The 20867-nt window shown below is 36.6% G+C and overlaps 1 protein-coding gene across 1 annotated transcript; it reads left to right on the plus strand.

Annotated features, from left to right (window-relative positions):
• The first annotated feature begins 10653 nt into the window (after positions 1-10653).
• On the plus strand, positions 10654-19450 carry LOC126715564 (protein STRUBBELIG-RECEPTOR FAMILY 3-like). The gene is made up of 16 exons (XM_050416222.1): positions 10654-11025; positions 11196-11362; positions 11688-11817; positions 11903-11974; positions 12472-12537; positions 12667-12738; positions 13233-13304; positions 13385-13450; positions 13604-13669; positions 14310-14680; positions 14783-15189; positions 15732-16000; positions 16243-16381; positions 17370-17506; positions 17655-17811; positions 19151-19450. The coding sequence occupies exons 2-16, from the start codon at positions 11263-11265 to the stop codon at positions 19211-19213; spliced, it is 2187 nt and encodes a 728-aa protein (XP_050272179.1). The 5' UTR covers positions 10654-11025; positions 11196-11262; the 3' UTR covers positions 19214-19450.
• Positions 19451-20867: the final 1417 nt, after the last annotated feature.

The following is a 20867-nucleotide window of genomic DNA, read 5'->3' on the forward strand; positions in this document are numbered from 1 at the left end:
GATTATTACATCAAAAAGAATCATTCAATTAAGCCTGCATTTCAGCATTTGTTTGACTTATTAGTTATTTCACATACCCAACTTTCATGATTTATTATAATAGAGTATATGTGGTTTGCATTTTGACTTAAATAAAGGTATATATGAAATTTCACAATACAAAGTTACAGGTTCCACTTGAGTTATGACTCTTTTTTTATTTATATAATTTGATAATTAAAAAAAGAAAATTTGTACTTTAGACGTCTCTATTGAAAATACCTACCTAAAATATTTGTTGAATAACAACTGACAAGTGACAAGTCTCTTGACCACTCAAAAATTATGAATCTTGAAAGTGAGAAAAAAGTTTTGTAAGTCTGGAGAAGGAATCAACTATTATAGGCTATCATTTGGAGAAAGGCTGCATAGGCTTTAGACCTTGTGGCTTGGGCTTTGCTAAAAGGCTACATATAAACTTGAGAGTGGCCCAATCTATCCCTCAATCCTACCTAAATGGCACAAAATCGTCATCCATTGCTACATTAATTGAATCAATTGAATTTCTGTCTGATCTCGCCAGGTTGGACGATTTTGTCGGGTTTAGGTTATGGATAAACAACCGTAATTCTACCATTTTTCTCCCTTTTTTTAATAGCTTATTCTTCAATCCTACCATTCATTGTTAGAAAATGGTCATTCCTTTCAATTATCAACAACACAAGATCAGAGCTTTAATTTCACATGCACGTGTATACGCGCACACACACACAAAGACAGATCCACAAATTTCCTCTCAAACTTACTTAGGAAAATTAGTTCGTAACTTCATATCCTCACTTGCATCATAGCATTAGTTTTAGAAAAATGCCTAATCTATATGTTGAGACTTACACTATGTTTGGTTGGAGGGATTATAGGGAGGATGGAAAATAATGGGTGGAAAATGGTGTGGAAAACAGTATTTTCCACTGTTTGGGAAGCAAAGGAAAACAGAGAGGATGGAAAATCCGGGAGAAAATTTTCCTCCCGGACCCACCAATTTTTTTCCTCCCAAATCGGGAGGAAAACTGTGGAGAGAAAGCTGCTCTTACCGTGAAATTACACAAATGCCCTCTCCCACCTACCCTCCTCACAAACACAACGGCTGTCCTGGAATCAAGTAAAAAAAAAAAAAAAAAACCAAAGACCGAGAGCTGGAGAAAAAAAAAGAGAGAAAGCACTTCTTGAATGAGGGAGAAAAAGAAAGAAAAGAAGGGGGAGATAAAGAGATAAGGAAAATCGTGTATGGAGGAAGAAGAAGAAGAAAAAAAAAAAAAAAAAACCAGAGAGAGCGAGCTGGAGAAGATGAAGGGAGAATGAGAGTGCTGGAACGTGTGTGGAGAAAAAGAAAAAGAAGGGGTGGGGATAGAGATAACGTGTGTGGTGGAGGAGATAGCATAAAAAAAGAAAAAGAAAAACGTATGGCTGTAATGAAAAGATTGAAAAGAGAAATAATATAAAAAATAAAAAATCCTAATTGAGAAATGTTACTACAATATTTTCACAATAAATTTTAAGTAACAGATTGTTATTAGTTAATATTGGTGAGCAAAAAAATAATTTCTGTGGTGGGTTCAAATTAGAACTAGTAACAATTTTTCACATAAATTTTGTTGTGAAAATATTGCAAAAAATATTGTGGACGTAACACTTCTTATTGAAAAATATAATAGTTGGTAAATTTTATATTATTTAATGAGTATAAATAAATCTATTTTTTACCAATTATGTAATAAGGGTATAATAGTCAATTTATATAAACTACTTTTTCTATCCTCTCACTTTTCTTTTCAACCAAACAAAAGAGTTTTCCATCCTCCCACTTTTCCATCCCTCCAACCAAACACACATGAGGGAAAACTAAATATTTTCCATCCTCCCATAATTTTCCATCCTTCCACTTTTCCACTCCTCCAACCAAACAGACCCTTAATTTGTGTTGTGCCACTTATCAGTCATTGGAGGACTTAACATTTTAATTGCAAATTTGTTTTTGACAATTAAGACTTAAATTTGATACCATTCCCAAGTAAAACTAATGTCTATCAATGCCTTTAGGACTACAGAAGAAAAAAAAAAAAAGCCCAAAATTCAAGAGAGAAAGTACGAACATTAAAGAAACTTTGATTTATATTTGATGAGGATAATTTTTGACTGATCGGTACGGGGAGCCCATAAGGGAAGACCACCTTCAAAAGGGATGATCAACCCCCAAAAGGGAAGATCAACCCCAAAAGGGAAGACCACCTTCAAAAGGGATGATCAACCCCTGAAAGGGAAAGGGAAGATCAACCCCATAAGAGAAGACTACCCTTAAAAGGGAAGATCAACCCCAAAAAGGAAGACCACCCTCAAAAGGGATGATCAACCCCTGAAAGGGACGATCAACCCATGGGCCTACGGATCAGGTAACCCCCGATCCTAACGACCCATCCCCTAGGGTTTCCATGGGGCTTGTGTGGGGCCCACTCACACATTCTTACATGGAAATTGCTTACACAACACGACCAAAGGCCCTACCACACAATTAGATCTTTTATATATGGAAAGGTGATCCGGAGTATATCGGGATCCTTCTCTTTACAAGGAAATTCACTCGTATAAAGGGATCCGAGTCAACTCTCTACCACTATATAAACCACAAACCTTACCCTTCTTGAGGTATGCGAATTCTTCCTAGCTTTTGCTCTTTTGAGTTCTTGGAGATTCTTTTATCACTAACTTAACCTTTGGAGGGTCTTTGGCTAGTACCCCACTGGTGCCCTTTGATTGGTTCTTCTTTTTTGTTCTTTTAGGTACCTCCATTGACATATGTGTGGACGATGAACTCATTGACGATTTTTGTGTATCATCAGTTGGCGCCGTCTATAGGGACGAGTGATAAGCCATATTGCCGTTTCAAAGACAAAGAGTTGTATGGTCTTAACACGATCAATGGCTACCATTAACCAAGAGCTTGAAAACCCACCCAACACCTTGGAGAAGCAAGTGCAAACCCTCGCCACGATGGTTGAACAACTCACCCAACGAAATCATGGGCTGGAGCGAAAGTTGGGCCAAAATGAACAACATCCGATTGATCAAAATGACAAACAAGGCAGTGGCGAACGCAACAACAATCGTCCCCCAACGAACAATCACCAAGAAAGGGACAACCAAGATGAAAGCATTTGAGTGGACCAACGATTACCAAAAAGCATTTGAGGAATTAAGGCGTACCTCACATCTCCACCACTCCTTAGTCCATCCAAACCTGATGAATAGCTTTCCCTCTACTTGGCCATATCCCTCATGGCTGTTAGTTTAGCTCTTATTCGAAAGGAGGATCGTGTGTAATTACTCGTATGCTACACCAGCCGAGAGCTTAGGAAGCAGAAGAAAGATTTGCCCTTATGGAGAAGTTGACCTTTGCTCTAATCACAGCAGCACGTAAGCTTAGGCTATACTTTGAAGCGCACACCATAGTAATCTAGACGAACAAACCCTTTAGCCCAAGCATTAGCTGACTTCGTCGTAAAATTTACGACGAACAAGTCGAAAGGCTAGGGGGCAGCCCCATGGAAGGTCTGAATAGACAGATTATCCAATAGACATGCTGGAGAGATCGAAGTAGTCCTACAATCTCTTGAAGGGGACATCATAGACTGTGCCGTCCGACTCTAGTTCCTGACAACCAATAATGAAGCTAAGTACAAAATTGTACTAACAAGACTCGACTTAGTTAAAGTAGCTAGGGCTTCATCAATCGTCATCCATAGCGGCTCCTGAGTTGTCATCGGGCATATCAACGAAGACTACGAAGCCAAGGGATCGAATGAAGAAGTACCTTAGCCTTGTCAAGAGACGGACAGATCAAAATTTTGTAGCAGAATTTGTACAAGTCTCATGGGAAGAAAATGAACATGCTGATTGATTGGCCAAGGCCGCATTTGTCGAACACATGACTATCGGTCTTCAGGTACTATCCTTCACCCAACACTCCCCTGCCATTGAGGAATTGGAAACACAAGTGATATCAGCAGGTATTAATTGGACGATTCCGATCACCTCCTACCTTAAGAATGGGACGCTTTTAGAGGACCACAATGCATCCCAAAGGTTGAAAGTTTGGGCATCGTGCTTTATGTTGATGGGAAACGTTTCTCCCGACCATACTTAAGGTGTTTGATCCCTGACGAAGTAGACTACGTCATGAGGAAAGTCCATGAAGGGGTGTGTGGAAACCACTCGAGGGCGCAATTGTTGGTCCATAAGATCATACGAGTAGGGTATTATTGGCCTACCATGCAAAAGGATGCCCAATCCTACGTAAAAGCATGCAACAAGTGTCAACGCTTCAGCAAGACCTCATGGCTAAACACTATAAAGGGAAGAACGAAGAAGGGATCTGTCTACACTTGGATTAACTGGATGAGGTCATAGCGATTGCTGAACAATGAATGGTCCATTACCAAGACCTCATGGTTAAACACTATAACGCCAAGGTCAAACCTTAACACTTCAGCATCAGGGACCTTGTTTTGAGGAAAGTGACCATAGCCGCAAAGGATCCCGCACAAGGAAAGTTAGGACCCAACTGGGAAGGACCATATAGAATCATTGATTGCAACAAAAAGTTTACCTAATCCTTATCCCAACAGGATGGATCGACAACCAAGGATGCGCATGGGTACCTAATTTTCATCCTTGTGGGATGGATCGACAATCAAGGATATCGACAATCAAGGATGCCAATGGCACCTAATCCTCATTCAAAACTAAGTCCTACCTACGAGATGGACTAACAATCAAGGATGCCTACGGGCATCTGATCCTCAACCAAAACTAAGTCCTACCTACGGGATAGACCGACAATCAAGAATGCCAACGGGCACCTAATCCTTATCCTTATGAGATTGATCAATATTCTAAAATGCCAACGGGCACTAAATCCTCATAGCAAGCTAAGTCCTAGACAGATGATCAAAGTCACCTATGAGAGGATGGTCCAATGTAAAGTCATCCCCAAGAGGGAAAGACAATGACCAAAGTTGCCTATGGGTGGATGAACGACCAAAAGTTGCCTATGGGTGGATAGTCTAATGTAAGGTCATCCCCAAGAGGGAAGGACAACGACCCAAGTTGTTTATGGGTGGACCGATGACCAAAATCGCCTATGGGTGGACGGTCTAACATAAAGTCATCCCCAAGAGGGAAAGACAATGACCAAAGCCGCCTACAAATAGACAAACAACCAAAAGTCACCTACAGGTGAACAATCCAACATAAAGTCATCCCCAAGAGGGAAGGACAACGACCTAAGTTGCCTATAGGTGGACGAACAACCAAAGTTGCCTACGAGTGGATGGTCCAACATAAAGTCATTCCCAAGAGGGAAGGACAACGACCAAAGAACCCTATGGGTGGATGGTCCAACGTAAAGTTATCCCCAAGAAGGAAGGACAGCGACCAAAGTTGCCTATAAGTGAACGGACGACCAAAGTCACTTACGGGTGGATAGATGACCAAACTCGCTTATGGGTGGACAGTCCAAAGTAAAGTCCTACCTAAGAGAGAAGGACGACGACCAAAGTAAAGTCATCCCTGAAAGGGAAGGATGACGACCAAAGTCACCTACGGGTGAATGAACAAACCAAGCCACTCATGAGTGCCTTGGTAAAAAATTTAAGTCTTCCTATCGACAGGTGGAGGGACGAACTAAACCATGCACGAGTGCCTTGGTGAAAAATCTAAGTCTTCCTACCGACGGGTGGAGGAACGAACCAAGCCACGTGAGAGTGCCTTGGTGAAAAATTCAAGTCTTCTTATCGATGAGTAGAGGGACGAACCAAGCCATGCGCGAGTGCCTTGGTAAAAAATCTAAGTCATCCTACTGACGAGTGGATGGACGAACCAAGCCACCCACAAGTGCCTTGGTAAAAAATTTGAATCATCCTACCAATGGATGAAGGGACAAACTAAGCCACCCGCAAGTGCCTTGGTGAAAGATTTAAGTCTTCCTACCCATAGGTGGAGGGACGAATTAAGCCACTTATGAGTGAAGGGACGAACCAACCCACGGGTGGAGGGACGAACCAAGCCACCGTTGAGTGTGTTGGTAAAAAATCTAAGTCTTCCTACCTATGGGAGGATGGATGAACCAAGCCACCCACAAGTGCCTTGGTGAAAGATTTGAGTCTTCCTACCTACAGGGTGACAAATAAACCAAGTCACCAAGGTGATGAACGATCCAAGAGCTCCTCTAAAGATGATTGACTCAAGTAGAGATCGTCTAATCAAGTCACCAAAGTGACGAATGATCCCAGGGATCGTCTAACCAAGTCACCAAAGTGACAAACGATCGAAGTGATCCTCCCAAGATGATCACAATTGTAGATATCATCTAACCAAGTCACCAAGGTGATGAATGATCCAAGAGATCCTCTAAAGATGATCGACTCAAGTAGAGATCATTTAACCATGTCACCAAGGTGACAAACGATCCAAATGATCCTCTAAAGATGGTCGACTCGAGTAGAGATCATCCAACCAAGTAACTAAGGTGACGAATGATCCAAGAGATCCTCCAAATATGATCGACTCAAATAGAGATTGTTGAACCAAGTCATCAAGGTTACAAACAAACCAAGTGATCCTCCAAAGATGATTGACTCAAGCAGAAATCATCGAATCAAGTAAATAAGGTGACAAACAATCCAAGTAACCCTCCAAAGACAATTGAGTCAAGTAGCAATCCTTTGAAGACAATCAACTTAAGTAATGATCCTCCAATTAAGTCGCTAAGATGACTAAAAAAAAAGCCAATCATTGGTATGCGTAAGTGGTGGTCATTTGATCAAGTTACACTAAATGTTCATGGAATAGGGGGCAAATAAATGAACCCCTGACACTCTACGATTACAACGAAAACCTTCATATTCCGCACTCATCCATTTGCATGACGACCACAGAATAGGGAATATTTTCACCATCTAGAAAGTTTTTAACACCCTAGAGTCTTCGGTTACCAAGAGCATCATGAGCTCACCAAAAGAGTTTTTGATCACCAAAAGCGTTGTTAAGTGCCTTCCCTGACACCATGTGGCACACTCTGCCCTGACAGTCGTCATGTATCAAGAGGTCGTCAGCAAATCTAACCCATTAGATCGTGACCATATTGATCGACTCTGTTATTAGGGATCTGTCACGCATCCTCCTGACCCATAAGATTGTGACCATGTCGATCGACTCCGTTATCAGGGATCTGTCACGCATCCTTTTGACCCATCAAATTGTGACCATGCCGATCGACTCTGTCATCAGGGATCTGTCACGCATTCTCCTGACCCATTGGATTATGACCATGCCAATCAATTCCATCATTAAGGATCTATCACGCATCCTCCTAACCCATCAAATCATTCCCATGCCAATTGACTCCGTCATCAAGGATCCGTCGAGGGATGTCACGCAGAGTACTTACTAGGTTCCAACAATGTGGCTCGTGTTTGCTTCTTTTTCATCTTTCTTGAAAATTCTAGCCATGCCAAAGTCTGAGATCTTGGGCTTCATCTCTTCATCCGATAAAATGTTACTAGCTTTTAAATCTTGGTGAATTATTATCATTCTTGAATACTCTTGAAGATATAAAAGCCCTTGAGTTACCCCTTCAATAATGTCAATGCGTTTTCTCCAATCCAATAGGTATCATTTGTTATATAATGAACAATTAGTTTTGCAATTATATTGGGGCTAATAGAGCACTAAGATGTGAAACATTGCATTTAACATATATCAGTAACTATAATTGGAAGAGGAAAGATATTAGACCAAAGAGGTAGAAGTCCAAGCTTTTGTTCAACATGTACTCATAGATTAGCATTTTTTCATCCATTTCAATGCAAAATCCCAAAACTTGCACAAGATTTACATATTGTAGCTTTGCAGTGAGCATAACCTCATTCTTGAACTCCTCAATTCCTTGTGTAGATGTTTTTGAAAGTTTTTTCACAATTATTTCTTTTCCATTTGGTAGTGCACCCTAACAAAACAAAGACACCTATGATTGATATCTTTCAGCTGATAGGAAACTTCAAGACATTGGATGATGATAAAAGAGTAATGCTAGAAACAATGCTAGCTCAATACAATTTAAAGCCTAAGGGGACAAATTTAAGCAAATTTTTTTTTGCATATATACTTATCAATTAAAAAAATAATCATTTTATCCTTTTATATTATAATTTTGGGAAAAACAAAACTACCATTTTGGGGTCCACTTTTTACCATTTTTGTCCCTATATTTTGGGTCATTTTCAATTTGATCAATACTTTTTCCTAGCAGTCAATTTGATCCTTACATTTTCCTAGCAGTCATTTTGAAAGTGACCCCAAAATATGGGGACCATATTCACTATTGGGAAAAAGTATTGACCAAATTGAAAATGACCTAAAATGTAGGTTTCAAAATGATAATTTTGCCTAAAATATACCATAAGAATGGTTTTATTTAAAAAAAAAAATTCATATGAGAAACTAGAGGTCCCAACCTTTGGCAACTCTATTCTACTCCCTACCCATGGGACGCATTGGAAATCTCATAGACCAATAGTATGGTGGATGAAACCGGGGACCTTCGGATTTAAGACACGTCCTTTAAGTCCATTGTGCCTAAGGGTGACTTTACATTGAGCTCAAGATCTTCATATGAACACACTGACTTGAATAATAATATACATGATTATTTTAAAACTAATGTGTTTTCTCTACCTTAAAAAAAATATTGAACACCATAACTTAAGAATTCCAAGAATTTGGATTTAAAAAAAATAATATTGGCCCCCCAAACATAATCCTTGTCCCCTTAAACAATAAAAATAAATAAAAGCCCAAATAACAACAATAAAAATTAGCCCAAATAATAGCAAAAATAGCCAAAACAACAACAAGACTAGGCCAAACAACAACAAATTAACAAAATATTGAACAATAATGCTCATTCAAAAACAAAAAATAAAAACCTCTAATCATTCAAATTCGTAACTCATTTAATCTATTCCATAAAAATAATTTCTAATATTTTTTTCCTAAGAAAGGTATTAACAGAGATACTGTGGCCATGAGTTCTCTTCAGCAATACTGGCAACTCTGTTCTTCTCAGCTTTGTTGTCGTAGTAGCTATGCTCTTCTTGGCAACTCGACTCAATGGTAGCAGGTATCATCCATTGCTCTATGCATCTCTCTCTCTCTCTCTCTCATTATTTCAATATCATCCTAGATCTTTTGTTGCTTCTTAGCTTTTGATTGAATTGGGGTATTTATTAGTTTGCTATAAATTCATGTAGATATAAGGACAAGTGCAAAGAGAATCGCAAGAAATAGCCATGGGAGCAGAGGAATATCCAAAGGAATATCAAGAACACCATATGAAGCAAGCGAGCCAAAATACAATTATTTGATGAACTCCACCAATACAAGGCATACATAAAATTAAAGGAGCCGGATAGTAGGGGTAGTAAAATCTTGGATAACATAACATATTTATTTGAGATGTGTAACAACAAATCATAGGCGGTAAGCTGTTATTGGTTCTAATTTGAATTTACAACTTAAATTACTTTTTTATCCACTCATAACAAGCAATACCAACCTATTGCTTAGGATTTTTTTGTAAAAGTATTGTGAAAATATTATGGATATAACATTTCTCTATTTATTTCTTTTGTTCTATATTGCTCAACTCTACCATTTTCATTATCATCCTCCCAACGTGTGACCTTGATGGCAGCATCATACAATTTATGCCACCAATGAAATGGATATGGGTACTCGAACATATTTCTTTTGTAAATTGAGAATTATATTAAAAAGGAATGGAATGGAAAAGAAAATTGAAGACCACGAGTTAAAAATAGGTTGAAATTAGAAAATGTAATTTATTATTTATATGGATAAAGTTTAATTACAAAATTAGTTGTAACTTTAGGTTACAACCTTAATATTTTTTTATTGGAGGTGAATTTTGACAAATTAACCATTGGATTACATCTTGTTCTTATATTTTCCATACTTACAAAATTTTAAAAAAATTAAAGATCAATAGCTATATTATCAAGAAATTATTTAAATTACAAATTTTTATAATTTAAAATTATGTATAAAATATAAATTTATAGATTATAGAGTAAATAATATTTGATTAATACAAAATTTGACAATTACATTAAGAATATAAAAAACATGCAATACAACCGTTAAAATTTTAAATTATAAAATAATATTTATTTTATTAAATAAAATTATAAACTTAAAATATAACTAATTTTATAACTAAATTTTGTCATAAAGATATTTATATAAAATAGACGTTATAAAATCTCAATTTCAACAAGACATGAATGTGTGGGGGTAGCGCAGGTTCCCCGTACGGATTTTGAGTTTGAATAAGTTTTTTTTTTTTTTTTTTTTTTTTTGATACAAGATAGAATTCTACTCTAGCCTAATCTAAGTGTATATGTGTGTGAAGCTCCCTCCTGGAGACTTGAACCCCGGCCCTTGCCCCCCACACTCCACAAGCACTTATACCTGTGGAGTGACCATCGCACCAAGGGTGTGAATAAGTTTTAAACAGTCCCTTCTACTTTCTTTCATCAAAAAACACTGAACAGTCTCCCTCTAAACACTTTTTTTTAAGTCAGCTTTCGGCGAAGCCCAACAAGTTTTCTCCCCTCTTACCTTCTTTCGTCAAAAAACACTGTCTCCCTCTAAACTCTATTCACTTTTTTTTAGTCAGCTTTCGGCGAAACCCAACAAGTTTCGCACTGTTCCAACTTGAAATATATATTTATATATATATATATATATACATTTTTTTTTCCCTCTTAGCAAAAACTTTTCAAAATCCTTGATTTTCTTTACATTTTTGTCTTTCTAATCTCGCCTATAATCTTTTTTTTTTTTTTGATAAGTAAATCTCGCCTATAATCTTCTTCATCGTTGTTCAATTATCTTTCTGGAGAAGACATGGTTTTTCTCAGACCTTAGAGCTTCTTTTTATTTTTATTTTTTTAAAATGTATATTTTTTTTCAGTTTTATGGGCTCTAAGGTCTAAAGGGCTCAACTTTTTTTTTTTTTTTTTTTAAAGTTTATTTATCATTGGCTTTGGTTTTTATTTATTTTTTATTTTTTTAATAAGGGATTTGGTGGTTGGTTCTTGAGAGAAAAAGAAAGCTGGGATTTTTGAAGTGGGTTCTGCTGAGGCAATGGGTTGCATGAAGAGGGGTCTATGTGTTGGGATCTGTATTGGGTTGATTTTGATTTTCACTGCCACATTTTGTGTTGGTCTCACTGACCCAACCGACGGTAAAGAGCAAAAATCACATTTTTCTATTTATGTTTGTTCAGTGTTCTTTTTTAGTGCGTTTGGTTCCCGGGAATGTGAAAAGGAAAATGATTGAAAGTTGCTTCTTTGATTAACATTTGCTTGATTCTCTCTGATGACTGAACTTAGAGTTAGACTTGCTAGTATTAAATTTTGTATTTGCTTGCCTTTTCTCAATATAATTTTAAGACTTGTATGATATAGGAAGTTTTAATATGGTTGGTTGTATCTTGTTGGCCCAGAACATGAGGGTTAAAATTATGGAGCTGTGTTTTAATCGTTTCTCTGTGTCTGTTTATTTTCCAGTTGTGGCAATCAATAGTTTATATGTTGCTCTTGAGTACCCTCCACTTCTTGGTTGGCTTCTTGTTGGAGGAGACCCTTGTGGGGATAAGTGGCAAGGTGTTGAATGTGTCTTCTCAAACATAACAGAATTGTATGTTGATTCTCTCACTTTCGAGCTCTTGTCAATAATAGAGTTTTATTCCTTAGTTGATCTTCTAACCTGTCTTGGTCTACAGAAGGCTTAGTGGCACAAATTTGGGAGGAAAGTTGGGTGATAGTTTGGGAGACTTTGGAGCGATCTTGGCAATGTATGTGTCTAACTTATTCTGTAATTTTCGATAACATGTATGTATACATGTAACATAAGGTTAGTTTCATATCATTTTCAGTGAGTAATGGTGAAATTATTTTAATTCAATTTGGTTAACATTGTCTCAAAGCTCTAATATCATATTTACTTGTTCTGTCATTGTCAAAATGTTAAGTAAATAACAACCCCCCCCCCCCCCCCCCCCCCACCTCACATTCCAATACTCTAAGGGAACTTATTTGTTGAAAAGTGAGCTATAGTTTCACTTGTTCTGTCAATGCTGATGGCCAAATTAGGCTGTTATTGGACTTTGTGATTCTCAAGGCTTAAGCAATAAAATACTTGATTTACTAATTGAATGATCTACACATAAATTCATTACATGCGAGAGCATATTGAGGCAGAAGCATCAAATTACATTGCTGCTTGCTTTTGTTTAACTTCTTAAATATCTGTCTGTAATCTTATTAAGCTTTGTGCTACATCATGGGGCAGAGATCTAAGCAACAACCATATTGGTGGGACTATTCCATCGTATTTTCCCTCCACCATCAGGAACCTGTATGTTTCACACTCATTTATTTTTTGTATCCATGTGAAAGCTGGTTTAGCAAATTATTTTTTCCCACTAATATGCTTCTAGTATATCCTAAATTTATGGCAGTCTTGTATTTTATTTTCCTTGTTTAGTTCTCTTTCAGCTAACAAGCTCACTGGAATCATCCCCGATGCTTTGTCCTCATCCAGCCAATTGACGAACTTGTAAGTTAAAGTTTGCTCATATTAATGTTGTATTTTATTGTTTTCATTTTGATCTATTTCTTTATGGACAAAGTTTAGCTCCAAACTGGTATTACGTGGCGATTTATAAGACTATTTATGTGTATTATTTAAAAAGGTCATATGACTTATTAAAAAAGTCATGTTTCTAAAACTACATATGGATGGTCTATTCATGTGTATTATTTAAACAGGTCATATGACTCATTAAAAAAGCCATGTTTCTAAAAATACACATGGATGGTCTCTTTAATTGCCACATAATGGGTTGAAGTAAGATAACTCCAAACTGGTTTGGAGCTAGACATTTTCTTTTGTTTATTCAAGGGATGTTTTCTCCTCCTGAGGTTGCTAAATAATAACATTCTAACTGTTACTGGTTTGATGGACTTGTTGCCATTTTCTTTCGGTTCAGATAGCTTTTCCTTTGTATTTTGGTTCTATGTTCATGGTTGTGATCATATATTATGGTGCAGAGATCTATCGGGAAACAATTTAAGTGGTCAATTGCCTCCCTCATTGGGAAATTTGTCATCTCTTACCACATTGTGAGTAATTATCTCAATAAGATTTCTTTTTGTATGTTTACTATACATGATAATTCATTAACCTTATGATTTCTATGCAGGCACTTGCAGAACAATCAACTCACTGGGACCCTTGATGTTTTACAGGATCTTCTCCTGCAGGATCTGTACCCTTTTTTCATCCACTTTGATTTTTATTTTTACATTTCATAACATTTTCTTTGCAAAATTCGTATTCCAGAATTTGATTTTGATTCAGAGGTTCTAGTAGGAACTCTGTGCTGCCTACAGCAACTCACAAATTCTTACTTGCTATGCAGGAACGTAGAGAACAATCTATTCTCTGGACCTATACCTGCAAAATTACTGAGTATTCCGAATTTCAGGTGGGGTGTGTGTGTGCATGTTTTTTCCTGCCTTATATACACATGTGCCACATTGTAAGGCTTGTTTTTGCCTTTTAACATGGATTTAGATCTGTCATGTATGCCAAATCCTGGAACCAGTTGTAAGGCTTGGATTTGCCTTTTAACATGGATTTGGTTCTGTTGTGTATGCCAAATCCTGGAACTAGTAATGCTAGTGCTTCTCTCACGGTATCTATTTGATTTGATGCAGAACATGATACTTCTTTCTTTCTTTAATTTTTTTCCATTTCTTTTTGGATATTAAGCTAGTCTGGAGTGGTAATGTTTTTCCTAACTAGTGCTTAGTAATGCTGCCATAAATGCCTACTATACTATTTAAGATCATAGAAGAGAGCATGAGTAATCACATAAACTGATACGTAATTCCAAAACCTGGATGACTATTTTTTTCTTTTGTTTTGATTGGAATTTTCTGAGGAAATAGTGTATTACTATTGTAGTATAATAATTACTTGATATCCCCATTTTCTGTATTAAAGTCCAATTGTATGTCTTAAACTTAAATTTGCATGCCCGGGGTCCATCTTATCAGCATACATTATGCTACTTAATTTAAACTTCCTTGCTTCTTTCAGTAACCATAGCTTCTATCTTGCAGAAAAGATGGAAATCCATTCAATACTACAGTTATTCCATCACCTACGAATACGATTGCAGCTCCTCCTCTTGCTGCTGCACCATATGCTGGAAAAGCCCCTGGGAAACCAGCAATTGGACCTTCTGTCCCAGAAATATCAAAGTCTACTAGAGCTGGGAAAGTGTTCACTACCAAGAGGTTGACTTGGATTTCTATTATAGGGGCTTCAATACTTTTTTCATTGGTGCTGTGTCTTTGTGTGTTTAGATGCAAGAAAGGAAGGCAAGAGAAAGAGAATACTAAGAGGCATGATATTGGTACCTATAAGGCCTCTAGAGAAAAGCCTAAATGCACTGAATCAGTGCCTCAGCAAAATTATCCAATGGAGAAAGGTATGTCTTTTATTGTCCATTCTTTTTTTTTAAACTTGGTTAGAATTTCCTTATCTCTTGCATTCTGTTCTAAATGAAAATTTTCTTTTTGAGTATTTTTAGCAATGCCAAGAGGGAGAGTTGCGAAACCAAGTGATAGTTATGTTGAAAACAATGGAAGAAGAGGTGTATTTCCAAAGCTTCAGAATGAACAGGAGGTAGATGTGAAAAACACACCTACAGTTTCACTGCCCAAGAAGGATCATGATTCAGACATGAGCAGCATGGATATGGAGTTCTTGCCACCACCACCTCCTCCATTTTTTACTTCTGAGAAGGTCTCTGTGGAACCGATGGTACCTTTCAAAGTAACTTCGAGTAGACATCCTTCTAAGAGTCCGAATGCAAGTTCTGCAAAAGCTTTCACTGTTGCATTGCTTCAGCAGTATACAAATAGCTTTTCTCATGAAAATTTTATTGGGGAAGGCATGCTTGGTAGTGTTTATAGGGGTGAGATGCCTGATGGAAAGGTAAGATTATTTTAACTTAATAAGAACTAATTTGCCAGGTGTGGCTGTTAGATTCTCATGTATGTTTGTATTTGTTGTCTCCCCTCCCTCCTCTTCATCTTCTGTATCCTTTTTAGGAAAATTAGTTTTGAAGTTTGAATTGCATTTACCTCCCAAGTGTGAAAATAAATATCCGTTAGGTAGCCCCTTTATCCATCCTCCCAACCATCACTATTTCCCCAAGTTTCATGTAATGTGGTAGATTCTTCTTCATCCTCATAAGTAAAATTATTTTTGAGTTCTCTAGCTATCTCACCTCTAAGTGTGAAAGCAAAAACCTGCAAGGCTCTCTCTTCTTCCAAACAACCCCCCCACCCAAAAAAAAAAAAAAACTTACCACTATGTCCCCAAGTTTTCAGTTATGTAGTATATCTTGTATGCTTGAGATAACCTATCCCTGAACCCCTGGCCCTCTCTCTTCCTCTCATTGGTTCTATTATCTAGTCACACATCTTTATTTGAGATCCTAATCGTTAATCCTCCATTTCTGAATTCTTTTATAGCTACTGGCAATCAAAAAACTGGACACTAAAGTTTCCGGGCAGCAGAGTGATGAGGATTTTTTTGAACTAGTTTCTAGTATCTCTAAACTTCGCCATGCTAATATTGTGGAGCTTGTGGGTTACTGTGCTGAGCATGGCCAGCGGCTACTCGTATATGAGTATTGCAGAAATGGGACACTTCATGATGCACTGCATGATGATGAGATTCAAAAGAAATTTTCATGGAAAACACGCATCCAATTGGCGCTCGAAGCTGCAAGAGTCCTGGAGTAAGTTGAACAACTAATTCACAAATAACATAAGGAAAACGAACTTGAGATATGAACATTGTTAGTTCCTTATATTGAATGCTCACGTTGGGCTAGGAGCTCAGAAACAAGTTTTTTTGTCATTTCTTTTATTTCTGACCGAGGAGATTACAACTTGTAGGTTTCACATTTTTCTGAGGAAATCTTCTTTCATCCATGCTTGGTCAATTAGAAACTGATTTTTCCTCTTTTTTGCGGTATAGGTATTTGCATGAGATCTGTCAACCACCCATTGTTCACCGAAATTTCAAGTCTGCCAATCTTCTCCTAGATGACAAGCTTGAATTATGTGTCTCAGACTGTGGTTTGGCTCCTCTATTATCTTCTAGTTCAGTGAGTCAGGTAATTATGTGTGTATGATGTTTTAATTTCTGTTCATATAGAGTGCTACAAATTAATGTTACTGACTGATGTTTGTAACTGTTATTGAAACCATGTGATTCCAACTTTATGCTTTATAGCTCTGTTGATTAGAAAATAGATGGAATGCTATTGACCAATTTTAGAAAAATTTCAAAAGTGTAAAACTTTGTGGCAAAGATGCTGAAGAAAATTGAAATTGCTAGATGTTGGATCTTTTGGGAGATGAAACTGGAGAAAAGAAATCATTTCCTTTGGGGTGGGGAGGGGGGGTGATTGGGGTTACCAATATCTGGGCTTTAGGACAGGAACAAGTTGATGTTCCTTGCCTTTGAATGTTTGGAGCTTCTTTAAAGATGTTAAGCCAATTAATTTAAGGCTCCAGAGTGGTAGGAATTTCAATATAATGCTTATCTCAGTAGATCTTTGTTATTCGTTCACACCTAGGAAAAAAAATATAACAAGCAGAAAATAGAAAGGGACACAGATCTAACATGGTTCACCAAGAGTTTGTGTTCTGCAGAGTGTGGCTGCTGAGTGCTGTTTCTTCCTCTTTTCCTGTTTTTGCATGAGTTTTGAATCTGAACTATATCAGTTTTAGTGGAGAGGGGAGATAGCCTTCAACCAATTTGTCAAGAGTGTATCTATATCTTTTTAATATGTGAAAAAAAAAAAACTAATAGTGATATCTTTTTTATGATATGATGTCCCATAATGAATGAATAAGTAGATATTGTCCTGATTCTGAGTAGTAGATGTGTCAATATTGTGAAAAAGGTTAGAATATGTAGAAACTGACCAATTTGTTATTATTAGTTTTTGTTTGTTAGCTGAAAAGTGCATGGATTTTGTGCAAAAACATATGAAACCTTTATTCGGTAAGGCTTGCAGAAAATTAAGCTGGAATTGTGAATCTGTGACTTGTTATAATTATAGAATGTGTAGTTGATGATGGTGTATTTACTGTCAGTTGTCTGGACGACTTCTCACTGCTTACGGTTATGCTGCCCCGGAATTTGATTCGGGAAGTTATACTTACCAAAGTGATGTCTATAGCTTTGGAGTTGTAATGTTAGAACTTCTCACTGGACGGAAGTCATTTGACAGGTTAGCAGCCCAATAAGAGAATGCATGTGTTCTGCACTTATCTTTTACCATCTAAAACCAACCCAACATAACTCGTCCGTCAGTTATGTGAATTAATTGAGTTTCAGCTAAAAATTTCTTCCCAGTTCTCACTGAAAAAAGTGTCCAGGTCACGGCCTCGAGGGGAGCAATTTCTGGTTAGATGGGCAGTTCCTCAGCTACATGATATTGATGCATTAGCAAGGATGGTTGATCCGTCACTAAAAGGAGCATATCCTATGAAATCGTTATCACGTTTTGCTGATATTATTTCCTCATGTGTACAGGTGAGGGCTATTTCTGCACACTTAGTATACCTGGGTGTTTCTGGATTTCTTAAAGTTCTGTATGAACTCTTTGCGGTGCTATCTGTACTTTCTCCTGGCCTTCAAATTTTCCATAATTGTTTATGTATAGGAGAAACAGATTTTTTTTTTTTTCCTTGACAAGAAAAATGCAATTCCCTATAGGCGCACAAGTTAAATCTAGACATGGCAATATGGGTCAGAATTTACTGATCTGACCCAAAAAATACCTGACCCGAACCTGATTTTTTAGACCTGAAGCAAAAACGTGTTGATAGGTGCATAAAGCACAAAGCATGTCAGGCTGGAGCCAATAGATCACATGTTTACAGACAACTATTTATTAAAAAAAAAAAAAAAGAAGAAGCAATTCTGCCAATCCTCACTTGATTTGACTAGACACTTCACACTAGTACACTAACACTACTAACACAATAACACTTTACACTACTTTATGAGTTATTGAGTTAAGACTAAGACAAAACTTATGTTTATTTGTTTTTTTGAGAATTTGACAAAACTAAAAAAAAATGTGACAAAACAAAACTGTGTGCTGTTGTAGTTGTAGTCTACAAACCACTAACCAGCTAACACACAACACGCACAGACGCTCACCATAGAACATGTGCACTTAAGGAGGCTAATAACTTGACATGGTCCATGACATGTAGTTTTTATTTTTATTTTTATTTTTTTTATTTTTTTTCTTTCATTTGTGGGAATGATATTATTAGTGTTGTAAACTTAAAATATATACTTTGTAGTGCTCCTTAAGATCTATCTCTTTTTGAAGTTGTAAATTAGTAATTACATGCATTTTGGCGGTGAGTTATTAACATTGAAGACTTTTTTCCATCATGAATTCGTAACTATAAAGAATTTTAGTCATGCTCAAAACTGTCAGAATTGGAAGGATATTAACAAGTGGCATTAAGTGCAATTCATTTCCTTAATTGATTTTATTCATTTTCTCTAAAAAGGTTGCCTTGATTTGTTTTTGTAAATAAAAAAAAAAAAAGTTTGAAAAATACGGGTCAACCCGACCGGCAACCTGATTCACCCATTTAAAAAAGACCTGTTTTGACTCTCAAACCCGACCCGAACTTGACCCAACCCGTCCATTTGCCATGTCTAGTTAAATCTAACATTTTTTCATCTTTTTTTTTTTCAGGAACCGGTAAGAAATCTAACATTTTCATCATAGATATTTCTAACTTACCTTGAGTTTGTAATATATATTTTGCATTTCAATTTAGCTGTGAATTGAAAACTTTTTTGTTTGCCTAGAGCTATAAGTCACTTAATATCCATCCTTTTGCAGCAAGAGCCGGAATTCAGGCCATCAATGTCTGAAATTGTCCAAGAACTCTTACGAATGATTTAAAGGTAACCTTTCAAATGAGGAATTATCTTAATTAGGAATTGAGTATGACTATGATAGGTAATCAGCTAAAGAGGTGAGCTTGCAGTAGTTGCGAATTTGTTCTGAAGCCTCTTAACATAATTTACAATTCATAACTTCTTATCAGTATGAAGGTGCTAATGTAATTGTTTTATGATTATTTTGTGAATACTTCTTTGTGAAGTAATTATTTAGAGTGCAGAAATGTTTATGCCTCAATTTTGTGTTCAGTATATATATATATATATTTTGTATATCCATGTTTTATATATTTTGTATATCCATGTTTTACTTTTATCCATGCTAATCTGGCTTGAGCTATATGGCTTGTGTTCAATTTGGTGTTGATGAGCAATTTGAGCTAGATAGCTTGCTTGGCTGAAATTGATATACATGTGCGCTAAACAATTTTTGTTTTCCAGTCCCTTGAAAGGTTCGTGTGTGCTAATTTGCATGCTCCATTAAGCTAGTGGGTGTGAGTTTTATAGTTTTTATTATTATTATTATTATGATTTTTTTTTTTTTTTTTCTTTCTGGGATTTCTGCACTCGATGGTCAGACTCTAATCAATACTCATTCATTCAGGTACAACTTAATAGTTAAATACCCATTGCTCCATTGATAATGTATTGATTAGCCCTTGTCATGGATAAGGTAAATAATATCTCTCGTGTACTGGGACCTTGTAGTTGTAGGTCCCCCCAATGTACATGGTCTTGCCCTTGGTAATAATATTCTAATAACAAAAGGAAAGGAGCCAAAGTAATAAGACAGAATTCATAGGATTTGATGCTAGCTAATGTGGAATGTTGGATGCCTTTCAGACGGTCAAATGAAGTGAAATGTTTCTTTTACTTCAAGAGTTCCAAGACAGGGTTTGTGTCACGCACATTCAGCTAGGGATATGCTACAAATATATATATTTTTTTGTTTGGTATTAACAAAGTGTACAAACACGTTCTCGGTCGCTAGTGTCTTCTTCTCTTGGCAAAGAAAAACCCACTATGCATGGATGGAGCCATGGTTGGACTTTTTTTTGTGGGGGTGGGGGGGGGGGGGGGGGGGTTGTGGGGGGTTTGGCAATGCCCATATATTATTATTATTATTATATATATGGGTTCTAATTTTAGCAATTTTGTTTTAAAAAATTACACTTTTGCTCCTTTAAAAATATCATTGATTCTTTTCAGAGTATTGTTATAGTCACAAATTTTTCTATAACATTTTTACAAATGGTTAAAGTAGCAATTTCTTATTGGTTCACATTTAGACTCACCACTTACATTATCAGCAATTTGTAAAAAAGTTTATAGTTCTAACATATTTCACATTTTAAAGACTATTAAAAAATATTTATAAGTGTAAAATCTAAAAAAGAAATATGCAAGCCCAAAAAAATTAGTACAACAAAAAAAATTATCAATAGTAAAACTAAAAAAAATTAAGTCTAATCAACTAATTTTACTTAAAACAAACAATCTGACCCTTAAAAAATTTTAAACAAGCAGCTAAGCAACTAAGTAGCAACAAAGTTGAAGGCTGAAGTAATAGCACACAACCGACAGCAAAGCCACCCCCCTAACTCTAAGTTTTGGCTCCGTCCCTGCCACTATGTATGGAGTCATGCATTGCAAAC

Source organism: Quercus robur, chromosome 2 (genome assembly GCF_932294415.1).
Source record: "Quercus robur chromosome 2, dhQueRobu3.1, whole genome shotgun sequence".
Lineage (NCBI taxonomy): Eukaryota > Viridiplantae > Streptophyta > Magnoliopsida > Fagales > Fagaceae > Quercus > Quercus robur.